General features: G+C 42.2%; 1 protein-coding gene across 3 annotated transcripts in view; it reads right to left on the bottom strand.

Annotated features, from left to right (window-relative positions):
* The window catches only part of CLGN (calmegin), a 79,548-nt gene that overhangs the window by 40,235 nt on the left and 16,980 nt on the right, over positions 1–22,333 (bottom strand). Inside the window, exons 2-4 of one of the 3 annotated variants that reach the window (XM_089693889.1) lie at positions 21,316–21,480; positions 13,869–13,942; positions 6,285–6,343 (exon numbers count right to left, since the gene is read on the bottom strand). In XM_089693889.1, the coding sequence (XP_089550015.1) occupies positions 6,285–6,343; positions 13,869–13,942; positions 21,316–21,471 (289 nt within the window). In that variant the 5' untranslated portion in view covers positions 21,472–21,480. The remainder of the gene's footprint in view (positions 1–6,284; positions 6,344–13,868; positions 13,943–21,315; positions 21,481–22,333) is intronic. The other 2 variants (XM_089693890.1, XM_089693891.1) reach the window with 2 other exon arrangements.

Raw genomic sequence — 22,333 nt, 5'->3', positions numbered from 1 at the left:
AGGTCTAGTCTTCCTTTTAGGGCCATTATACATGGTCCAGAGCCTTCGCAAGCCAATCAATCCTCTACAGTCCCTTCTGAACAAGAAGGCTAGGATGACCTGTGTCCAGGTTTTTGATTCCTTTTGTAAGGTTGATGGAATGCCTTTAAATAGAAGCAAAGCTGTGGAAGTATTTAAAGTGCCTCCAGAGGATGGCTTGACAATTCCCTTATGGTGACTGAATCAAGTGCTCATTCTAAAAGATTGAAACATGTCACAGAAGAATGTCATGGGTTTCAAATTGCCCCTTTGGTCTCTTATGGCATTGGCCAGATACATGACCCTACCATTAGAAGATGCTGTGGCCTTTAAGGACATACTCAATCACTGCATTGTTCTTGATCTTAGAAGGTGAAGCCTAAATTAATAGTGGTAATTTTAGTTTCCTGCCTCAAGATGAACGTATGTTGAGTTAAAGGAGACTGAAGTTCAAGAGTCATTTTCCACGCTCAGTCCAGAGAAGGTAGCTTCGGCATTTCTGGTAGGGAGTCAAAGAAAAAACCAGCACATAATCCAAGAAGTCAGCGAAGACCTTCATGTCAGGATGCTTTCTGGTATTTTAGGGATTGTGCCATCCATACATGCCTTTTGGGCTTTTGGTTGCTACTCTTTGGACATAGGTACAGCTTTGGTGATGGACACAAGGTCCTTCAAGACAAGCATTATAGGCCATATTTGAGAGATCTTTCATCCTTCACATCTCAGATTCTCGACCTTGTGAGCGGTAGCAGGTTGAGTGATCCCAGACATTATCTGCAAGGCAGCTACGTGGGGGTCAATTTATATATGTTCATGACTCTTTACTGTATAGAAGCAGTCCTAATGACAGTTGAGCATGGCAGAGGCATCCTGGCTTCTGCTTTTACCCAGAATCGAGGAGTGTGTAGCATCATCCCTCCCCTGTGTGGCTAGTTAGTTCCCAGTTGTGCTGACATGGAGCTGTCAGAAAAATGTAAAATTGAATAACAGACACTTACTGCAATTTTCCTTTCCTGACGAGCTACATGTCAGCACAATTCCCACCCAGCTTGGTAGGACTAGTTATAGAACGCTGAGGCTGCAGGTGGACTCAAATTTATGAGTTAGGTCCTGAAAGCATGGCAGTGGCGAGGCCCTTACCCAGCTGTGCTGACATGGAGCTTGTCAGGAATGGAAAATTAAAGTAAGTATCTGTCATTCCGCTATGTATATACCATACCTGGCCGATGCCCCCCGGAAGCTGGAAACCACTGAAATGGACAACACTACTCCAATGATCTCCATGGCTTTCAGGTCCTACACCTGAGTGGCTGACCTACTGTATTCTTAACACAGGAGGTTGGCTGCCCTGCACAGGCTCCATTCACAGGAAACTTTGCAATCTCTGAATAAAAGCAAAGCTTCTCTGATTAGACAAGGTGAAACGGTGGGGTGGTGATGTCACACTTTCCACCTTGTCCAATCAGAGAACACTTTGCATTCATTCAGAAAATGCCAAGCATTCTCTGACCTCTTGTGTTCACAATGCGTCAGGGCAGCTGCTTGTCACAGGACAAGGAAGCAAGTGGAGATCACTGGAGTAGCGGTGTCTGATGGCATATACTTAGTTACACTGGGTCAAGCTGGATCAGTGTAACTATGTAAAAAAATACCCATACCTGGAATTTCTCTTTAAAGTGGATATTGCCTCGATTTAAGTTGATATAAAAGCAGGACTGGAAAAAAAAAGCAGTGTACAGGCTATTATCTTCTTCTGAACATGCTGCACCTTTAAGTGCAAGAGACTCTCCTTGGGGTATAGTGCATATGTGACTCATTAAGGACAGACACTTTTATGTTTAGTGGTGTGCTTTTCATATATGTATATCTGCCACCTGAGATTTATATAACGCCACGGCATTCCCTAGCCAGACCTCTGCTGCATTATAATTTGGATGTAAATATAAGCCAAAAAAAAAATTATTTATATATATATATATATATATATATATATATATATATATTTATTTCAACACAGCACAAGAGCATTGTTGGCATGTTTTACATGCGTTACCATGACAGGATTTGTTTTGCTGTGTTACTATGGTAAGATATAGCTGTAGTTCTGCAGCAAGACATTCTTTATAGGAGTTATAGTAGCAGCCTGCTAGAATAGCAGGATGTGAAAGTGTTTTATTACATTAGGCATATATGCATCCATTATGATATTGTCATTATATTATTTCAACAGTAAGATCTTCCTTGCGAAAAGAAAAACATTTCAGAAACCATTTGTCAGAAAGAGATTTAATATACATTTCTACATCTATTGCAGAATGTGCATCCCTCCTCCCGTTCTCTGTGTAAAGCTCATCTCACACGTTACTACAGTATACACTCTCCTTTAGACCTGCCAATATCAATGCAGTGCGAGAGTCCACCTGATCGGATACAGATTTATTGGATATAAAATATAATATTGCAGTGAAAAAAATCAAACAATCAATAGTGATGAAATAATAAAAGGTTCACTGTCCCAAATAAACGGTGATTAAGTACTCCAAAAAAAATGGTGCCAAAACAAAATGTGTTCTTTGAATGATATCCCCACCATCTGTGATCACCTTCCAGTACAATCCACACTCACCAGATTCGATTGACTCTTAGCTTTTTTTTTTTTTAGATTTATTGGATAATTTTGGTACGGCCTGATATTACATAGTTTTGATAAATCTAAAGTTGATTGCATAAAGATTGTATGGTTAGAGTGTAACATGCATGGTAAACTCTAGGTAGGCCAGACATGATTCTTTTTTTTTTTGTTCAACTTTTTCAAACAACTTTAGCTTTCAAATGTAAGCCTACTTTCCTTTCCTATAGTAGACTTTCTATATTTATCGGTATCCTTTGTGCAGAGAAAATATACACCCATGCTCCAGCCCCCTGTCACCAAAGGCCTCACTTCACTGTGTATTACAGCCTCATGCGCACTGACTCCTAGAACCTCCTGTGTGCTGAGGAGTAAATTCTCTGGACTAATCTGGCACCCTTGGAGCTGTATGTGCTGTGTACAGTATACATACAAGTGAATGGCTGTATGGGACCATGCTCAGATAAATGCTGATGGCCTCAAGCATGCATACAGTCAGGTCCATAAATATTGGGACATCGACACAATTCTAACATTTTTGGCTCTATACACCACCACAATGGATTTGAAATGTAAACAAACAAGATGTGCTTTAACTGCAGACTGGCAGCTTTAATTTGAGGGTATTTACATCCAAATCAGGTGAACGGTGTAGGAATTACAACAGTTTGCATATGTGCCTCCCACTTCTTAAGGGACCAAAAGTAATGGGACAGAATAATAATCATAAATCAAACTTTCACTTTTTAATACTTGGTTGCAAATCCTTTGCAGTCAATTACAGCCTGAAGTCTGAAACGCATAGACATCACCAGATGCTGGGTTTCATCGCTGGTGGTGCTCTGCCAGGCCTCTACTGCAACTGCCTTCAGTTCCTGCTTGTTCTTGGGGCATTTTCCCTTCAGTTTTGTCTTCAGCAAGTGAAATGCATGCTCAATCGGATTCAGGTCAGGTGATTGACTTGGCCATTGCATAACATTCCACTTCTTTCCCTTAAAATACTCTTTGGTTGCTTTTGCAGTATGCTTTGGGTCATTGTCCATCTGCACTGTGAAGCGGCATCCAATGAGTTGTGAAGCATTTGGCTGAATATGAGCAGATAATATTGCCCAAAACACTTCAGAATTCAACCTGCTGCTTTTGTCAGCAGTCACATCATCAATAAATACAAGAGAACCAGTTCCATTGGCAGCCATACATGCCCACGCCATGACACTACCACCACCATGCTTCACTGATGAGGTGGTATGCTTAGGATCATGAGCAGTTCCTTTCCTTCTCCATACTCTTCTCTTCCCATCACTCTGGTACAAGTTGATCTTGGTCTCATCTGTCCATAGGATGTTGTTCCAGAACTGTCAAGGCTTTTTTAGATGTCGTTTGGCAAACTCTAATCTGGCCTTCCTGTTTTTGAGGCTCACCAATGGTTTCCATCTTGTGGTGAACCCTCTGTATTCACTCTGGTGAAGTCTTCTCTTGATTGTTGACTTTGACACACATACACCTACCTCCTGGAGAGTGTTCTTGATCTGGCCAACTGTTGTGAAGGGTGTTTTCTTCACCAGGGAAAGAATTCTTCGGTCATCCACCACAGTTATTTTCCGTGGTCTTCCGGGTCTTTTGGTGTTGCTGAGCTCACCGGTGTGTTCCTTCTTTTTAAGAATGTTCCAAACAGTTGTTTTGGCCACGCCTAATGTTTTTGCTATCTCTCTGATGGGTTTGTTTTGTTTTTTTAGCCTAATGATGGCTTGCTTCACTGACAGTGACAGCTCTTTGGATCTCTTCTTGAGAGTTGACAGCAACAGATTCATAATGCAAATAGCACACTTGAAATGAACTCTGGACCTTTTATCTGCTCATTGTAATTGGGATAATGAGGGAATAACACACACCTGGCCATGGAATAGCTGAGAAGCCAATTGTCCCATTACTTTTGGTCCCTTAACAAGTGGGAGGCACATATGCAAACTGTTGTAATTCCTACACCGTTCACCTGATTTGGATGTAAATACCCTCAAATTAAAGCTGCCAGTCTGCAGTTAAAGCACATCTTGTTAGTTTAATTTCAAATCCATTGTGGTGGTGTATAGAGCCGAAAATGTTAGAATTGTGTTGCTGTCCCAATATTTATGGACCTGACTGTATATGGCACTTCTCAATAAACACAAAAGTGACACATTTGGGAAAAAGCACTGAATATGCATGTCAGGGATCTCCTCGATCCCCGCCGCGATGGGCCCGGCGCAGGCGCACTGCTCCACCCAGTACACGGGCACTAGGTCCGGGCCGGCCGCGGCATTCGAGTTCGCGCATGCGCAGTAGAAGCCGCGGCCGCCCGCTGGGCACCAATGGCAGCGCAGGGCGGGATATTTAAAGGTCCCTGAGCTGTCATTTCGTTGCCTTCTGGTCTTACCTGCTTCCTGTGTTCCTGTACCTGTGCCTAGTAAGTTATTGACCCGGATTACTCTTGACCTTGCTGATTTCTCCTGCCCAGACCCTTGCTTGCCTGACCTCTCTCCCTGGATGCCCCTTATTAGATCTGACCTCCTGTTGCTGACCTGGCGTGTGACCCGACGATTCTCTGCCTGCTCCCTTGTACCTTACCGTCCTCTACATTACCGACTCGGCCTGTCTGACTACGCACTTGCTCAGCCATCCATCCATCCATCCCATCGGGGTCACCCGACCTCCTCACATCTGGCTCTCCCTGGTTGGAACCCCTGGCGAACACCCCTACCACTGACAGGTGTGCTCAGTAGAGGCGACCTGGTCTCAGGGTACTACAAGTCCATCCCCACCATCAGGGGCCCTGGTGAACAAGTACCCTGGGGCTTAGACTCCGCGCTCTGGACACGCCTGACCAGTGGAGTGCTAGTGGTGCCGCTCGGCGGTCCCTCACAATGCATGTGCAGGTAAATGCCAATACACAAGCCATTTGGGTTCACCCAAGCATGGCTGTGTACAACAGGGGTGCCCAACCTTTTGAAGAATTGGACTTGTGTGAATGGGCAAATGCTATGTGTTTCAGAATCATTCTACTTGAATTTTGGATCAGATGGAGATGCCTTTGAGATCATTCACAAACAATTAGGGTCTGGCCTTCTGGTCTTTTCCCTATTAATAGCATTGGTAAAAAAGTTTACCAGCTAGGGTGACAACCCTACCTGAAATTGACTTCCTTCTGAACTGCATTTGATTTAATTCTAAGTTGCATCAAGCTATTATAAGGCTCATTCACATTGGCGTTTAAAACAGTGTTTATATGATTACAACATATAGATAATCAATGTTATACACTTTACCTGTCAGTGGTCATAATGTTATAGGTGTGTGTATCTATCTATCTATCTATCTATCTATCTATCTATCTATCTATCTATCTATCTATCTATATCAGGGATGTTGAATTTGTATTGCCCGACACCCGGGACATGTAGTTCTGGGCGTCGGGCAGGTAGCTGCTGCCCGATTGCTTCCACACAGCCCTGGACAAGTAGTTTTTTCAAAAATTTCCACACCCATGTGTGTTTGTGTGTGTGTGTATATATATATATATATATACACACACACAATGTATATAAAAAAATTATATATATATATATATATATATATATATATACTGTGTGTAATTTCTTACCATCATATTTGGCAATGTCTTCATCAGCATCTTCCTTCATGGTTCTGGAAAGCACCCACCTGGAATTAAAAATCAACACAAATAATTAATGACCTATGTCTAGAGTGCCTACTTTAATTTTTAACTTAAAAAATTTAAAAAACAAAACTGAATTCCATAAGTTTACAAATTATAGAACTGAGTAAGGCCAAGGAACTCATAGAAGCTCACACTTGTCCAGATTATATAAACAGCATCCCTTCTGACACATGACAGACTTCTCATACTGAAGGTCCAGACCCGTTAATGGACATACACTTTTAAATATATAAAAGGATAGTAAGGGCTAGTAAACACTGATGTGGTGTGGGAAACCACATGTAATTTGAACAGGAATCACACTGCATTCCTGTTCATATCAGATATGATTTTTTTGCGGTGCGATTTGAGCCAGTCATTTTGTATGGCACAAAACACACACCGCACCCGCAGGAAAGGTGCAGGACCCATTTTTTCCCACACTGGAATCGAATCACATGGGTGTGAATGCTCATACAATCCGATTCAGCCAAATGCACTCCGTTTTACGAACTGTTTTTAAAGTGTTGTTAAATTAACATTGACACCCACAATGGCTGACATTAAAAGAGTGCGATTGTGATACGCACAGGAATGACTGCGAATCCTGTTGTGTATCAGTGTGAACTGGCCCTAAAATAGTTACATGGATCCTGTCATATAAAAGTTTAACTGTAAGAAACTAATATATGCATATGGAAAGTTGTATTCATTACTTCAGCAGCCCATGGCAACTTTAAGAGCTGCAGGGACATGCGTGCCATGAGTTTCTGTGTCTGACTGCACTAAACAATGTGTAAAACAAATATAAAGAGATCTGACTCCTGCGCTATACCTCTGACCTAAACGTGTGTATTATTACATAACTGTATCAATAAATAAAAAACATTAAATGAATAATCTTACTGCTAACATCAGAATGTGTTCCCACATTAATTAGACATAATTTCTTGCGACAAGTGATGTTGCGCTGCTAAACCCTCATTTTGTGTGAATCACTCATGTGTGCAAACCTATATAAACAAATGATGAATAAATAAATAAATATAACCATATGTGCGATATTAACATAAAATGTGTAAATTGGTATTATTCCTTGTACAAATAAATTAGTTGATAAAGTCCATATATTGGTCTGTGCGTGCTTATCTAACACCCCAATTTCCAAACGTGCTCCTTAATAACTTCACACAGTAAAAGTGCCACCTATGTGTTCACAGAACTCTCACCTCAAAATACTTTCTCAATGCATGTGTATATCATTTTATCCAAGTTCCATCAACTTTATCTGACCCTTGCTCCTCCAAACCACTAGAGACTTTATCCTGAAACCAGTGACTAGGTGTTGGGGTCACGTGACAGTGACGCAACGCGTAAGGCACGCGGAGGCAAATGCAAACCAGAAGTGAGGAAGTGTTTATTGATCTCTCTGTAATACAAGCGGTTTTTGTATTTTGTACCTGGTCACTGGTTTCAGGAGAAAGAGGAAAGGAGAGTCTCTAGTGGTTTGGAGGAGGAAGAGACAGAGTTGATGGAACTTGAATAAAATGATATACACATGCATTGAGAAAGTATTTTGAGGTGAGTTCTGTGAACACATAGGTGGCACTTTTACTGTGTGAAGTTATTAAGGAGCACGTTTGGAAATTGGGGTGTTAGATAAGCACACACAGACCAATATATGGACTTTATGAACTGATTTATTTGTACAAGGAATAATACCAATTTACACATTTTATATTTATATCGCACATGTGGTTATATTTATTTACTCATCGTTTGTTTATATAAGTTTGCACACATGAGTAATTCACACAAAATAAGGTAATGAGATTTTAGCAGCGCAACATCACTTGTCGCAAGAAATTATGTGTAAAACCAATCTGTGCTGTGGACCTTCCCTCAATGAAGTCACATCCTATCATGTGCAAAATGAAGTTATTCAGTAGTATAGTTGATATGACTAAATAACATACTATAAAACAATACCAATTGATATTTTAAAAACATTTCTCTATTTGAGCCACAGTTGTAATAAATAACAAACATGGGCTATCTGTCCCAGTGCATACTTTTCCCACTGCTCCTTGTTCTGCAGCTTCCCTGCACAGGCTCCAGTTCAAGAAATAAGTCCTCCAGCACTACCATCTAAATATGATCTTATTGGTGGAGTAGCTAGCAGGATCATGCATAAAGGAGCACAAACTGTATTACAGTGCCAGCTGTCAGTGAAATATATACTGGGGATTTCATAAAGAGTGTTGTAGACAACCCTTAGAATTCCTTTGTGGAGCAGCCCTGAAAGTGTTGATGCTTGCACCCAATTCATGTGCCTGCTACTGGAGGGGTGAGGATTGCACTGATCTCAGCCATTTTGATATATTGCACCCATGGCAACCCTGAGGTTTTATTATGATGCGTGTAAAAGTGTAGTGCTACTCAAACATTTTTAATATGTAGGTCTCTTATCTGTTTTTAGCTCAATCTGAATAAAACAGTATTACTTATGGGAAGCAATTTTGTTTTTTGGACATTTCTCTGTTCATTTTGAGCTGTGGTGGTTCAGAAAGGATTTCCGGTATGTAGATGGATGATATATGCCAATATTGACCTTCCTATAATTTGGGGGTCACATCTACTGGGCATTCATCTGATCATTGTGAGCTGTAGTGGTGGATCAGAAGATATTTCCACAGTATGGATAAATGAAATATGCCCATATTGACCATCCTATAATTTGGGGGTCACATCAGCTATATGAACACACTTGAATGTGAAGGTAATTAGATGTACACTTTATAGATGACATACATTATATTTTGCACTATATAGAAGTGCTGCTCTTTGTGGTTATATTTGGTAAGTACATAAATCTAACAATGCCCGGCACTGAGGTCGGAGTGTCCACATTAGACACTCCTCCCTCAGTGCACTCTCCTCCTCCTGGTCACTGCACCCATCACACTGACAGGCGCATGGCCAAGGAGTTTTGTAGTGGGGTCAACAGAGCCCCATGGGGAACTACTCTTAGTCTCTACTGGTTCCCCATTAGGCCTGCCTTGCTGTTGATTACCAGCATACAGCAATGGGCTGATCCATAGCCACAGTCAACTCTGCTCCTTTTGTATGCTGTCAATTACAAGTAAGACAGACCTGATGGGGCATTAGTCTCAGAGTTCACTCCATCAGGTTTCACTCACCCAAAAGATGCAGCAGCCATGAATTTTAGCATGATGGGGAACTCCAAGACTAGTTTCCCATTAGGTCTTCCTTGCCTGTGACTGATAGCGGATGACAGTGGGTGGATTCCAAAGCCAATTTTGGACTGAATAACGGCTATGGAATAACCCACTGCTATCCCATCAGGGTCCGCCCAATGTCACTTCAGTGTGATGCATCATTGGTTGCTAGGGTGTGGGCGGCCTTCATCCTAGCAAGCAAAATACACTAAATGTAAAGCACAAACACATTAATAAAGTAATGATCACATAACACCCTCTCCCCCTGTACACCAACTTTAAAGTGATATTAAAGGCAATTAATAAAAAAAAAAAATAACATGTTTTACTTACCTGCTCTGCGCAGTAGTTTTGCACAGAGCAGCCCCGATACTCCTTTTCTCGGGTCCCCCACCAGCGGTCCTGGCCCCTCTCTCCTGCCAAATGCCCCAGAGCAAGCAACTTGAATGGTTGGTATCCAAACAGGCACTCACAGAGCCATGTATAGCCTCTCTCTCTTCATTGGCTCATTGGCTGTGATTGACAGCAGTGGGAGCCAATGTCTCAGCCAATGAGGAGGGAGAGTCCTTGAGAGCCAAGGCTTGTGCACCTCACTGGATTGCTGCAGAAGCCTTTAGAGCAGTGTTTCTCAACATTTTTTCAGTCAAGGCACCCTTTACAATTATGGACAGGCCTGAGGCACCCTTTAAAATAATGGACAGTCTGGAGGCACCCCATTCTAAAATGGGGTGTCTCGAGAATGTCCATAATTTTAGAAGAGCACCCCATTCTAAAATGTGAAAAAGGAAAGGAATAAGGATAACCAGAATGGGTTAATTTTCTAATAGGTTTTTTTTAGAGAGACCACCATTGCTAATCTGTACCCAAATGAGGGAATGATCAGAAACAGTCCTAGGTTCATAATTGGCAGAAGATATCAAAGAGAGCATTTCCTCATTAACCAATCCTATTCCAATAGCTTTATATAACACAGCAACATCCAAACATAGAACACCCAACATTAGAAGTGATTTATTCTTCCAAATCAAATACACTTTTGCACACTGATACTGACTAGTATTCCGATGCTTCTCTTCTCCCTCATTTTGTTTCCATCACTGAGCTAATGTGACCCCAGCACTGATGGAGAGGGGAAGGGGAGGGTCAAACTAGGGTGCTGTGCAGGCAGCCAACATTCACCTTATCAACTAATGATGTCATTAGTTGTCAGGACGGTGACAACTAGAAGATCGTAATGGTGCACAATGAAAACCTGTGGCTTTGTGTAACTAAAAGGCAGGTTTGTTCCACCTGCTGGCTTTTATACAAGTTTTGGGCAGTTTTTAGACATTTTACGAAGGCACCCCTGAAGAAACCTCAATGCACCCTGGTTGAGAGAGGCTGCTTTAGAGAAGCATACTTCAGCCTTTACAACCCCCTTAAGTTGGTCTTAATTACCGCTAGTTTGCTTATCTGCGAACTGACAGCAATTATTTTAGAATCTGTTGCAGCCATAGTGACAGATTGTAAATGTGAAGTAATAAGAACTAACTGGTACTTGTACAAAAACTGGTGCAATGCTTTCATGAATTAGGTGCAAATCATGTTATAGAGGCCATACCACCAGAAAAGTGAGGTTACTGCTTATTAAATTCCTCTGATAGACTCAGCAACACAGGCACCATGAATTTGGCCTTAAACCATAGGTGATAACAGTGACTATACAAAAAGCCTTTATTCAGTCCAGTACAATGATTGTATGACAGTCTGTACAGGTCTCACTGAATAAGGCTAAAACAAATAAGTATGTTAATGGAAGAGTCTTTTATAGGATCTTTCAACTGCATTCTCATGTGTTTGACATCCAAATAATTGGAGGCCCCACACCCAAACTCCTCTTTGGCATCTTTATAGAGAGGCTGAGGAGAAATTCTGCACCTAGAGTCAGAACGATGTACAAAGGGAAGTCTCTAGCCAAGCATCTCTATTGTTTGTGATTCTCATGCGTGAGGACTTACTAAGTTCAAATTTCAATCTGCACTGCATCTGTTTGATAAATTGTGCTGAAATTAAATTTGTAATTTTTCAACTAGCAGAATGATACTGTTCACACTGTTTTGCCTTTAGACATGCTGGACCGCTGTGGAAGACTACTTAAGCAAGAAATAGATCAACCTTACCCAGGATTGTTGTGGAGATGGGCCTGCTTGCTAAGCCAGTTTACTTTTGTTGTTTATTGCAGCTGGGATTATATTTTTTTTCAAAAGAGGTGTCAAGTGACTTTATGAGAGCATGGATCTGTTTTTACAATTGAAAATAGATCTAAACCGGGTGACATTTTGTTTGCTAAAGTCCTGCATATCTGTATTATGAGGGGTGTTTAGCTCAGTGGTTGTGAACATTTTCAGAGTCATGCCAGTCCAAACTGTGGTTAAGGTCCCACTTTTATTAAACAAACAAAAAGAAAAACAAAGTCTCTTATGTCAGTATTTCCCACACTGGAGTTCAACAAAACGTTATAAGCAAAAACACCGAGCCACCTGTACTTACTCTTCAGCAGTACTGCTGGTGTTGTCAGGATCCTTCAGACCCAGCTCCTGGCTCACTCAGCCTCTAGTTACCCCTGGTTCACATCTGTGCTGGTGGTGCTGCTGTGGATCTGCACAAAAATCCATACAGCCGTACCACCCGCACAGAGAAATGCTGACCCCGCAGGCGGGTGCCATTAATTCTAATGGCACGTCGCCCGCACTGGAAATCGCAACCGTACTGGGAACCGAGGAAGGCTGCGTTTTCTAAAAGAGTGCAGGGACTTCTTCCCTGAGTTTCCCAGGGCACGGGAGTCCATTCAAATGAATGGGCTCTCGTGCCCATGCAAAACACAGCCCGCAGGAACGGAGATGTGAACCTAGCCTTACAGCGTCTTTTTGCACCAGCCCACTCATGATCTCTAGATGGGGATCTCCTAGTATCCCGGACTCTCTCACTCCCTGGAGATTTACAGAATTAATCTCTGTCCTCTGGACTCATAGTTGTGTCAGCTCTCCCAGATTCACTCAACTTGTTCTGACTTTCTCAATCCTGCAGGTGAGGAATCTCTCCAACATGGAGTGCAGTCTCTCAAGTTTATCATCTCCTTTAATGGGTGCACAACTGTCTCCTGGCTGGAGCACACAGCTGTCTTCTGACAGGGCAACTGAGTTATACCCAAGCTTTTCTTATGATGAATATGTGCACCTGCACAAACTGCAGGTCTCCTATGATACCTCGGCACAGGATTGAAGGCTTCATCCCACCCAAGACGATTTGAAGCCTTTAAGCTCCAGACCATGATCTGGGATTACAAAACCCAGAGAACACTGACAAGCCAGTCTTCCCCTCTCTTTTGTTTTCCCCTATACTCACAAGGTGGCAGGGCCTAGCACTGACACAGTATCATAAACAAGTGCCATGTTTTTTTCATTCTTGGTTGACTTTCATTGCTCAGGACTGGCTTCCTAATAGTAACAATTGTAGAGGATAGACACAAACTACCGTCAAGCGGCCTCTTAGCCAAGCTGCTTGCTGCTGATTTGTCTCTAGTGGCCAGCATCGGGCAACTCACCATCCGACATACTGACATCAACTATGGCTTCAAATATCATTTCTATGCTGATGACACCCAAATCTATCTTTCTACTCCTTGGTTCACACCATCAGTCTCCTCATGCATCACTGAGTTAGTAACAGACACATCAGTCTGGATGTCACACCACTTCCTCAAACTTAATCCAAAACTGAGCTCATACTATTTCCTCCCCCATGTGCCTCTCTGCCGAGGCTGATGACACAACAACCAATCCTCCTCCTCATGCCAGGGTGCTAGGTGTAAGCCTGGACTCTAAACTTTCTTTTTGGCCCCTTATCTATCCAATCATTTGAAATAAATGGGCTGTCAAAGTGCAATGCATGGAAATGCGTGCATTCCGCTGTGAAGAAGCCCTTTAGGGGCATACAATCAAGGAGTTGGCCCTGGGCATCACCAAACCTCTGCACACTACTGGCTTGTAGTCTTCAGCAAGGATGTAAGTGACTTAAAGACAATGTAGGAGCACAACTGGAATGGTTGTCACTCCATAACAGGAAGTGTCTAAACAAGTATCTTCAAGGCAGATTCCCCATGTAATCTTTTAATGAAATTTGCATATTAGAAAATATTAAAAACAACTTTTGAAATATAACATATTTAATCTTTTATGAGATTTTAGTCTCTGATCTCAACTTCAACTGTAAATTATATAGGGATGCTCGCTTTTACCAGTAGACATACCCATTCAGAGTTCCATCATCAAATGTCTCAGTAAAAAACACATCGCCACTAGGAACAGGTGTCTGGTATGGAACCTGAAAGAAAACAAGGATCAGATAACATCTGATATGTCATGGGTATCGAAGCAGGAAGCATGATGAGGAACAGTATGACATTTTCTTCTGACAATCAATGTTCTGTTACTCTGTAAAATAAACTCAATGTGAACATAAGATAAAAAAAAAATATTATTTCACAGATACAGAGCACCCACTAATTCAGCATTCATATAAATATTAGTAGTTAATTAAAGTGAAAAGAAACCATTGTGCTCAGTCACATTGTTCAGCATCTTTAATCAAAAAAGCTTGGCATCAGTTGAATGTCGCCAGCCATTGAGGACAAAATTGAAAAAAAGCTAATCTAAAATCTCTGTTTATATTAGATAATTCTGAACCAGACCAGACCATCTGTAAGCACACAATATAATTAGGATAGCCCAGGCAACATCTATGCATAGGCATTGATAAAGGTTCCTTGCACACAGGGCTATCTAGCTGCTGTGTTGCTCCCAATGTTTTAGTGCGCCCAGGTGGGATAGGTGCAGCACCCAGTCCCACTATCTGCAGCTTGTAATAGGCCAGGAAGCAGGTCGTCTGTATCCAGCATTCGTCCCTGAATGCATAGGGCGTCCCTAAACTTGAATACCACTTGATATGGTATTCAGTCCCGCCCAGCTGCAGCATGCCATAGACTTTAGCAGGTTGCAGGCAGTGGGGTTGGGTGCTGCACCTACCCCTCATAGGCACTCTGAAACACCAGAAGGGATGCTCAACAGCCAGACGGCTCAGAGTACAAGGGACCATATTCATATCTCTAATCTTGAAAACCCCAGCCCTGTATTATAAACTTTACTGCTTTTTAACAGCAGTATACAATAGGTGTTTGACTCTTTTAAACATAGTTCAGCTAGAGTAGACACATTAGCAGCATCCTAGACAAACTTGAAGAGTCCAGCAGCGATCTGTGTTGAGAATTACCATTTACTATGTGTGTATAAAATGTATGAGCATACTCTGTAAACTGCTATTGGTATATGGGTACTTCTCAGGGACACTGACCCTTAGGAGCTAAATGTCTCCTGTCATACTGTACTAGAGACTATTCCTTGCAATTTAAAAAAGGTGTCTTGCATAATTTTCCCCCACGCCTTTTCACATTTTGTAATTGAGATAGATTTATTTGAAGTTTTATGTCACTGATCTACCCTAAGTAGCCCATAAGTTCAGGGAGGACAAACATCCACATCCTTTTTGTAAAAAATTTTGAAAACCATTTATCATTTTCCTTCCACTTCACAATTATGTGCCACTTTATGTTGGTCTATCACATTAAAATCCCAATAAAATACATTTACGTTTTTGGTTGTAACATGACAAAATGTGGAAAATTTCAAAAGGTATGAATACTTTTTCAAGGCACTGTATTATAGCCATAAAGGAGCTTGCTTCATCAAGTCAATTCCCTACCTATTGGAATACAAATTCTATTGGAGTCTACTGTCACCTATTCTTCATCTATACTGATCCTTGCCTTCACCTACTTCCACTAAGGGACCCTTTCCCTAACTTTGCTGCCACCAGTCAAGGGAAGAATATTTTCTACTACTGTGCTTTTCCTTCTTCAGTAAATCTTGCTCTCAAGCAAAAAGGGCTTCAACCTAAATGTGCACCAACTGGGGCCCCAACAAGCGTGCAGAAGTTGTTTTCTTTTTCGTATCTGGGGTTGGTATTAAAGGGAACATTAACATCTGTATATTCATCTTATAGTTAAACCCTGTTCCCAGACAACTGAGAATCCAAAAGTGAGTTAGCCCAAATTCTTGATAGCCTACTACAGCTCATTTGTGGGAAAGATATCTCAGTGTGGAGATTGGTGTTTAAACTCTGCAGGAAAATGTTGGTTTGTTCTAAAGTGGTACTGTGTTTTATCATTTGGCTGAGCCTTGCAGTGTCAAACTGCTGTATATTCTTACTGTTATCTCTTTTGTGCTTGAACTATTTCTGTTACTTTGATCTCAATGGAGTCAAAATATTGGTTCATCTTACACTGTGTGGTTACTGCTCCAGGGCCAGGGGATTCTCCTGGTTTTACGGTGGTGTCAGCAGGGGCTATACTTCCAAATCAGGCTCAGAAAAGACAGGGAACCCAAAAATATTCAGTGGCTACAATTGAACAAGCCAATGCTGCACATAATATATAGTTACATAGTCAGTCTGGCTGAAAAAAGACAAAAGTCCATCAAGTTCAACCAAAAAAGAAAAAAAGTTATAATCCTATACCCACAGTTGAACCAGAGGAAGGCAAAGAAACCCAGCAAAGCATGATTCAATTTACTTCTGCAGGGGAAAACATTCCTTCCTGATCTCCCGAGAGGCAATCAGATATTCTCTGGATCAACTTTACTTATAAATGTTAGTATCCATATTATGTTATGTGTATCTAGGAAAGAATCCAGGCCTTTTTTAAAACAATCCACTGAGCTGGCCAGAACCAACTCTTGAGGGAGTCTATTCCACATTTTCACAGCTCTTACTGTGAAGAAATTTTTCCGTGTTTCTTTTCCTCCAGATGTAAAGAGTGCCCCCCTGTCCTCTGTGATGACCTCAGGGTGAATAACTCTACACCGAGTTCACTATATGAACCACTGATGTCTTTATAAATGTTGATCATATCCCCCCTTAATCTCCTCTTCTCAAGAGAGAATACATTTAGTTCCTCTAATCTTTCCTCATAACTGAGCTGCACTGTCTCCATTTCCCCAATATTATTTTTGTGAATCGGTGCCCAAAACTGAACTAATGATTTGTACAGGGGGAAAATGATATCTCTCTCCCTGGAGTCTATACCTCTTTTAATACAAGAGAGGATTTTGCTCGCTTTAGAACCTGCAGCTTGGCATTGCATGCCATTATTAAGCTTGTGATCTACCAGAACTCTCAGATCCTTCTCCACCATTGATTCCCCCAGTTGTACTCCCCCTAGTATGTATGATGCATGCATATTCTTAGCCCCCAAGTGCATAACCTTACATTTATCAACATTAAACCTCATTTGCCACACAGTTGCCCAATTAACCAGTGCATTGAGGTCGGCTTGTAAATTGAAGACATCCTGTAAGGACATTATTCCACTGCACAGCTTGGTGTCATCTGCAAAGACTGAAATGGGATTTTTAATCCCAGACCCTATATTGTTTATAAATATAATAAAAAGTAAGGGTCCCAACACTGAACCTTGGGTACACCACTGACGACCCTAGACCATTCAGAGTATGAATCATTAACCACTACTCTATGAATACAATCTTTTAGCCAGTTTTCTAGCCATTTACATACAGATTTTTCCAAGCCTGTAGACTTTACCTTACACATTAGCCGTGTGTGGGGAACTGTGTCAAACGCTTTTGCAAAATCCAAGTATACCACGTCCACAGCCACCCCTCTGTCCAAGGTTTTGCTCACCCCCTCATAAAAAGAAATCAGATTTGTTTGACAACTTCTGTCTTTCATGAATCCATGCTGTCTGTTGCTTAAAATATTTTTTTTCAGCAAGAATTCATCGATGTGGTCTTTAATTAAACTGTCCAGTATCTTCCCAACTATAGAAGTTAAACTAACAGGTCTATAATTACTTGGTAAAGATTTTGATCTCTTTTTAAATATAGGCACCACATTGGCCTTATGCCAATCCAGTGGTACTATGCCAGTCATTGAAGAGTCCCTAAAAATTAGAAACAATGGCTTTGAAATGACAGAGCTCAATTCTTTAGTCCTCATGCACACCGGACATTTTTACAGCTGCTGTTTTTGGCTTTAGTAAACTCCCCAGCATGTTATCCTATGTGTCCATGCACACATAGACCATAATCAACATTTTTTGGCTGGAAACCCCCCCCCCCCCCCAGAACTAGTGGGTTTCTAGAGGAGTTTTTTTAGATGTAAAATCACTGTAACACTGAAAAATGCAGCAAAACACGGTAAATCGCGGCAAACCAGCATTTTTGGATTTTTTTTTAGGGAAAAAATGCTATAAACTGCAAACACGGAAAAACGCAGCAAGACGCCGCTAAACGCAAATGTAAAAACACTAAAAGCCGCTGAAAAACTCACATTTTTAATGTAACTTTACACAGCTAACGTTACCAGCATTATTAAAATGCCTAGTGTGCATGGAGCCTAAAGGACCCGTGGGTGTATGCCATCCAGTCTGGGTGCTTTATTTATCTTTATTCTCTCTAAATATTTCTGGATCATATCAATTGTGATCCAATGTGGATCATCTGGAGCTGTGTCAATACTATGCCCATTATAGACAAGAGCTCCCCTATGCTCCTTTGTATACACAGAGCTGAAGAAGGTATTTAATAAAATTTGCCTTCTCTTTGTCCCCATTCACCCACTCTAGATTATTTTGAAAAGGGCCAACATGCTCGGACCTGACCTTTTTACTATGATTATATATTTGTATAATTTGTTGGGGTTTGTCCTGCTATCTCTTGCAACCTATCGTTCATTTTTGTAGCCTTGATTTCCCTTTTAAATATTCTGTTATATTCTTTGTAATGTTTAAACGATAATAGTGTTCCTTCATTTTATAAAAGCCATTTTCTTATTATTTATAGCTTTTTTAACTTTGGCCGTAAGCCACATAGGTTTGATTTTTAGCCTTTTAAACTTGTTGCCCATGGGAATATATTTTGCATTGTGTTCACATACAGTCTTTTTGAAGAATTCCCATTTCTGTGTTGCGTTCATCGATGCCAATATTCCCTCCCAGTCTAAGTCTTGAAGAGCAGCTCTCTTAAAGTTGAGCATTTTTTATTTTTCTATTTTGTGCATGTTGTTTACAGCTAACAATAAATTAAATCATATTATGGTCACTGCTCCTTAGATGTTCTTTTATATGGACATCTTCAATCTCTCCCTCTCCTCAGGCACTTTCCCCTCCCCTCTGAAAGATGCACACATCACCCCCATACTTAAAAAGCCCTCCCTGGACCCCAATGACCCGAACAACCTCAGACCCATCTCCCTGCTCCCATTTACATCTAAACTCCTTGAGCGCCTAGTCTACACCCGCCTATGCTCTCACCTCAACGACAACAACCTCCTCGGTCCCCTACAGTCCAGCTTCCGTCCCCTACACTCCACCGAAACTGCCTTACTCAAACTCTCCAACGACCTGCTAACCGCCAAAGCTAATGGCCACTATTCAGTGCTCCTACTCCTTGACCTCTCTTCGGCCTTCGACACAGTCGACTACCCCCTCCTCCTCAAAAAACTACACTCCCTCGGCCTCAGAGATTCTGCTCTCTCCTGGCTCTCATCCTACCTGTCACAACGCTCCTTCAGCATTACCTATAATGCTACCACCTCCCCCTCACTCCCCCTCTCTGTTGGGGTCCCTCAAGGCTCTGTCCTCGGGCCCCTTCTCTTCTCCATCTATACCTCCTCCCTTGGCCAACTCATACACTCTCACGGCTTCAACTACCACCTCTATGCCGATGACACACAAATCTATCTCTCAACCCCCCACCTCACCCCCTTGGTCTCAGCCCGAATCACACACCTACTGAGTGACATATCAGACTGGATGTCGCTCCACTTCCTTAAATTGAACCTCTCCAAAACCGAGTTTCTTGTCTTCCCCCCCCCAGCCCGGACACCACCCCCCATTGATTTCTCCGTCACATCCAACAACGCTACCATCAAACCCGCCCTGCAGGCCAGAGTACTGGGTGTCATTCTGGACTCCAACCTATCCTTCCAGCCCCAAGTCCAATCTTTAACAAACTCATGCAGACTCCACCTCCGCAACATCGCCAAAATCCGCACGTTCCTAACCCCAGAAACCACTAAACAGCTCATCCACTCCCTCATCATATCACGACTCGACTACTGCAACTCCCTCCTCACTGGCCTGCCTCGCCGCTGGCTATCCCCGCTTCAGTCCATCCTGAATACGGCTGCCAGACTCATTCACCTTTCCAACCGCTCTGTCTCCGCCACCCCCCTCTGCCAATCCCTCCACTGGCTTCCGATTGCGCAACGGATCAAATTCAAAATCCTAACGCTGACGTACAAAGCTGTCCACCATACTGCCCCGAACTACATCACTGACCTAATATCCAAGTACCGCCCAGCACGCACACTCCGCTCCTCACAAGACCTCCTTCTCTCTAGTTCCCTGGTCTCCTCCTCCCATGCCCGCCTCCAGGACTTCTCCAGAGTGTCACCCATCCTCTGGAACTCCCTGCCCCAACCCATCAGATTATCACCTACTCTCCTCTCCTTTAGGCGCACCCTGAAAACCCATCTCTTCAGGGAAGCCTACCCCACCCCCTGCTAACTTGCCGACCTCCTCCACTCTTCCTACCACTCCATCCCCCATAGCTATCTCCTCCTGTGCCACCACCCCCTCCCTCCTAGATTGTAAGCTCAAAAGAGCAGGGCCCTCGATCCCCTCATGTTTTGCATTGTATTGGTATTTTTCTGTCACATGTTCTGTCCCCCTTTGTAATGTACAGCGCTGAGCGAACTATTGGCGCTTTATAAATACTGTATAATAATAATAATAATAATTTGTAATAAGCTCTGCATGGTTTGAGCTTACCAGGTCCTGCAGAGCATCATTCCTAGTTGGAGCCTCTATGAACTGTACCATAAAATTGTTTATACATTTTTGCCCTTTAACTGTTCCTGCAGTGCCATTACCCCAGTCAGTTTCCGGGTAATATCCTGATAATACCATGTCACTGTAAAGCATGGCAGTGGTAACATCATGTTGTGGATATGTTTTTCACAAGCATGGCAAACTCAAAAGATTAACAGCAAGGTGTATATAGCAAAGTACAAGGCAATTCTACAGGAAAACTTGTTTCAATCTGAGTCCACCAGGACCCAAAAATTACACTGAGTTGGTCTGGAATCAAGAACCTGAATGCATTTAAATGGTCCAGTCAAAGCCAAGACTCCAATTCATTTGAAAAACTGCTGTTTTCTAGAAGTCCGGATCCAGTCCGACAGAACAAGAGCAATATTGTCAAGAAGAATATGCAAAGCAGGATGCAGGTGTGCGAAGCCGCCAGGGGCTCATCACAAAAAAAAGAAAAAAAAAAAGATGAAATTGGAGCCAAAATATGGTTCTACCACTACTGATCAAGAGCAGCAAATATGAACTAAGCAACCACAAAATGTCCTCTTTTTAAATTTGTGGCACAATAAAACAACATAATACAAATAATCTGTACATGTAGTGTGTTTGCATATTGTGTAAATCAAATGGTGAAAATGCAATCCGTTTTACTTTCAGGCTGTTATACTGTGTAATATGGAAACATTCAAGGGGTTAATACTTATGCAAAGCACTGTGCATACACTATTGAGTGATGAGAAACTATACTCACCTCCAAGAAGCTCTTGTTTTGTTCACTTTCAGGTTCCTCTGTGGTCTCGAGCAGTTCATCCTCTTCTTCATCTACTTTGTCATTGACTTCTGCTTCTGCTGCTGCCAAAGCAATAAGCACAGAGGCCATGTATATCCAACACCAATGAAGTTGCATTGTGAATCACTAAAAGCAAAGGATTGACAGGATGATTCAACAGCAACTAACAGAAAGTACATAACATATACCCTAGCATATCTTAACTGAAGATCACAATGCACACAGTGCAATTCATTATTGTATTCAGAAGCAAAGCCAGTCTCTGGTCATCTCCTGTACTTTGTCTGCAGTCTCTGGTCATCTCCTGTACTATGTCCGCAGTTTCTGGTCATCTCCTGTTCTATGTCCGCAGTCTCTGGTCATCTCCTGTACTGGTTCCTCAGTCTCTGGTCATCTCCTGTACTGTGTCTGCAGTCTCTGATCATCTCCTGTACTGTGTCCTCAGTCTCTGGTCATCTCCTGTACTATATCCGTGGTCTCTGGTCATCTCCTGTACTGCTGTATGTCTACAGTCTCTGGTCATCTCCTGTACTATGTCCGCAGTTTCTGGTCATCTCCTGTACTATGTCCGCAGTCTCTGGTCATCTCCTGTACTATGTCTTCAGTCTCTGGTCATCTCCTGTACTGTGTCCACAGTCTGGTCATCTCCTGTACTATATCCGCAGTCTCTGGTCATCTCCTGTACTATGTCCGCAGTCTCTGGTCATCTCCTGTACTATGTCCGCAGTCTCTAGTCATCTCCTGTACTGTGTCCACAGTCTCTGGTCATCTCCTGTACTGTGTCTGCAGTCTCTGGTCATCTCCTGTACTATGTCCACAGTCTCTGTTCACAGTCCCTGGTCATCTCCTGTACTATGTCCGCAGTCTCTTGTCATCTCCTGTACTATGTCCGCAGTCTCTGGTCATCTCCTCTACTATGTCCGCAGTCTCTGGGCATCTCCTGTACTATGTCCGCAGTCTCTGGGCGCAGTCTCTGGGC

This window comes from Staurois parvus, unplaced genomic scaffold (assembly GCF_062004578.1).
Source record: "Staurois parvus isolate SC_StPar_1 unplaced genomic scaffold, SC_StPar_1.0 ptg000639l, whole genome shotgun sequence".
Taxonomy (NCBI): Eukaryota; Metazoa; Chordata; class Amphibia; order Anura; family Ranidae; genus Staurois; species Staurois parvus.
The sequence above is the reverse complement of the archived record's forward strand: the minus strand, read 5'-3'. Positions and strand labels throughout refer to the sequence as shown.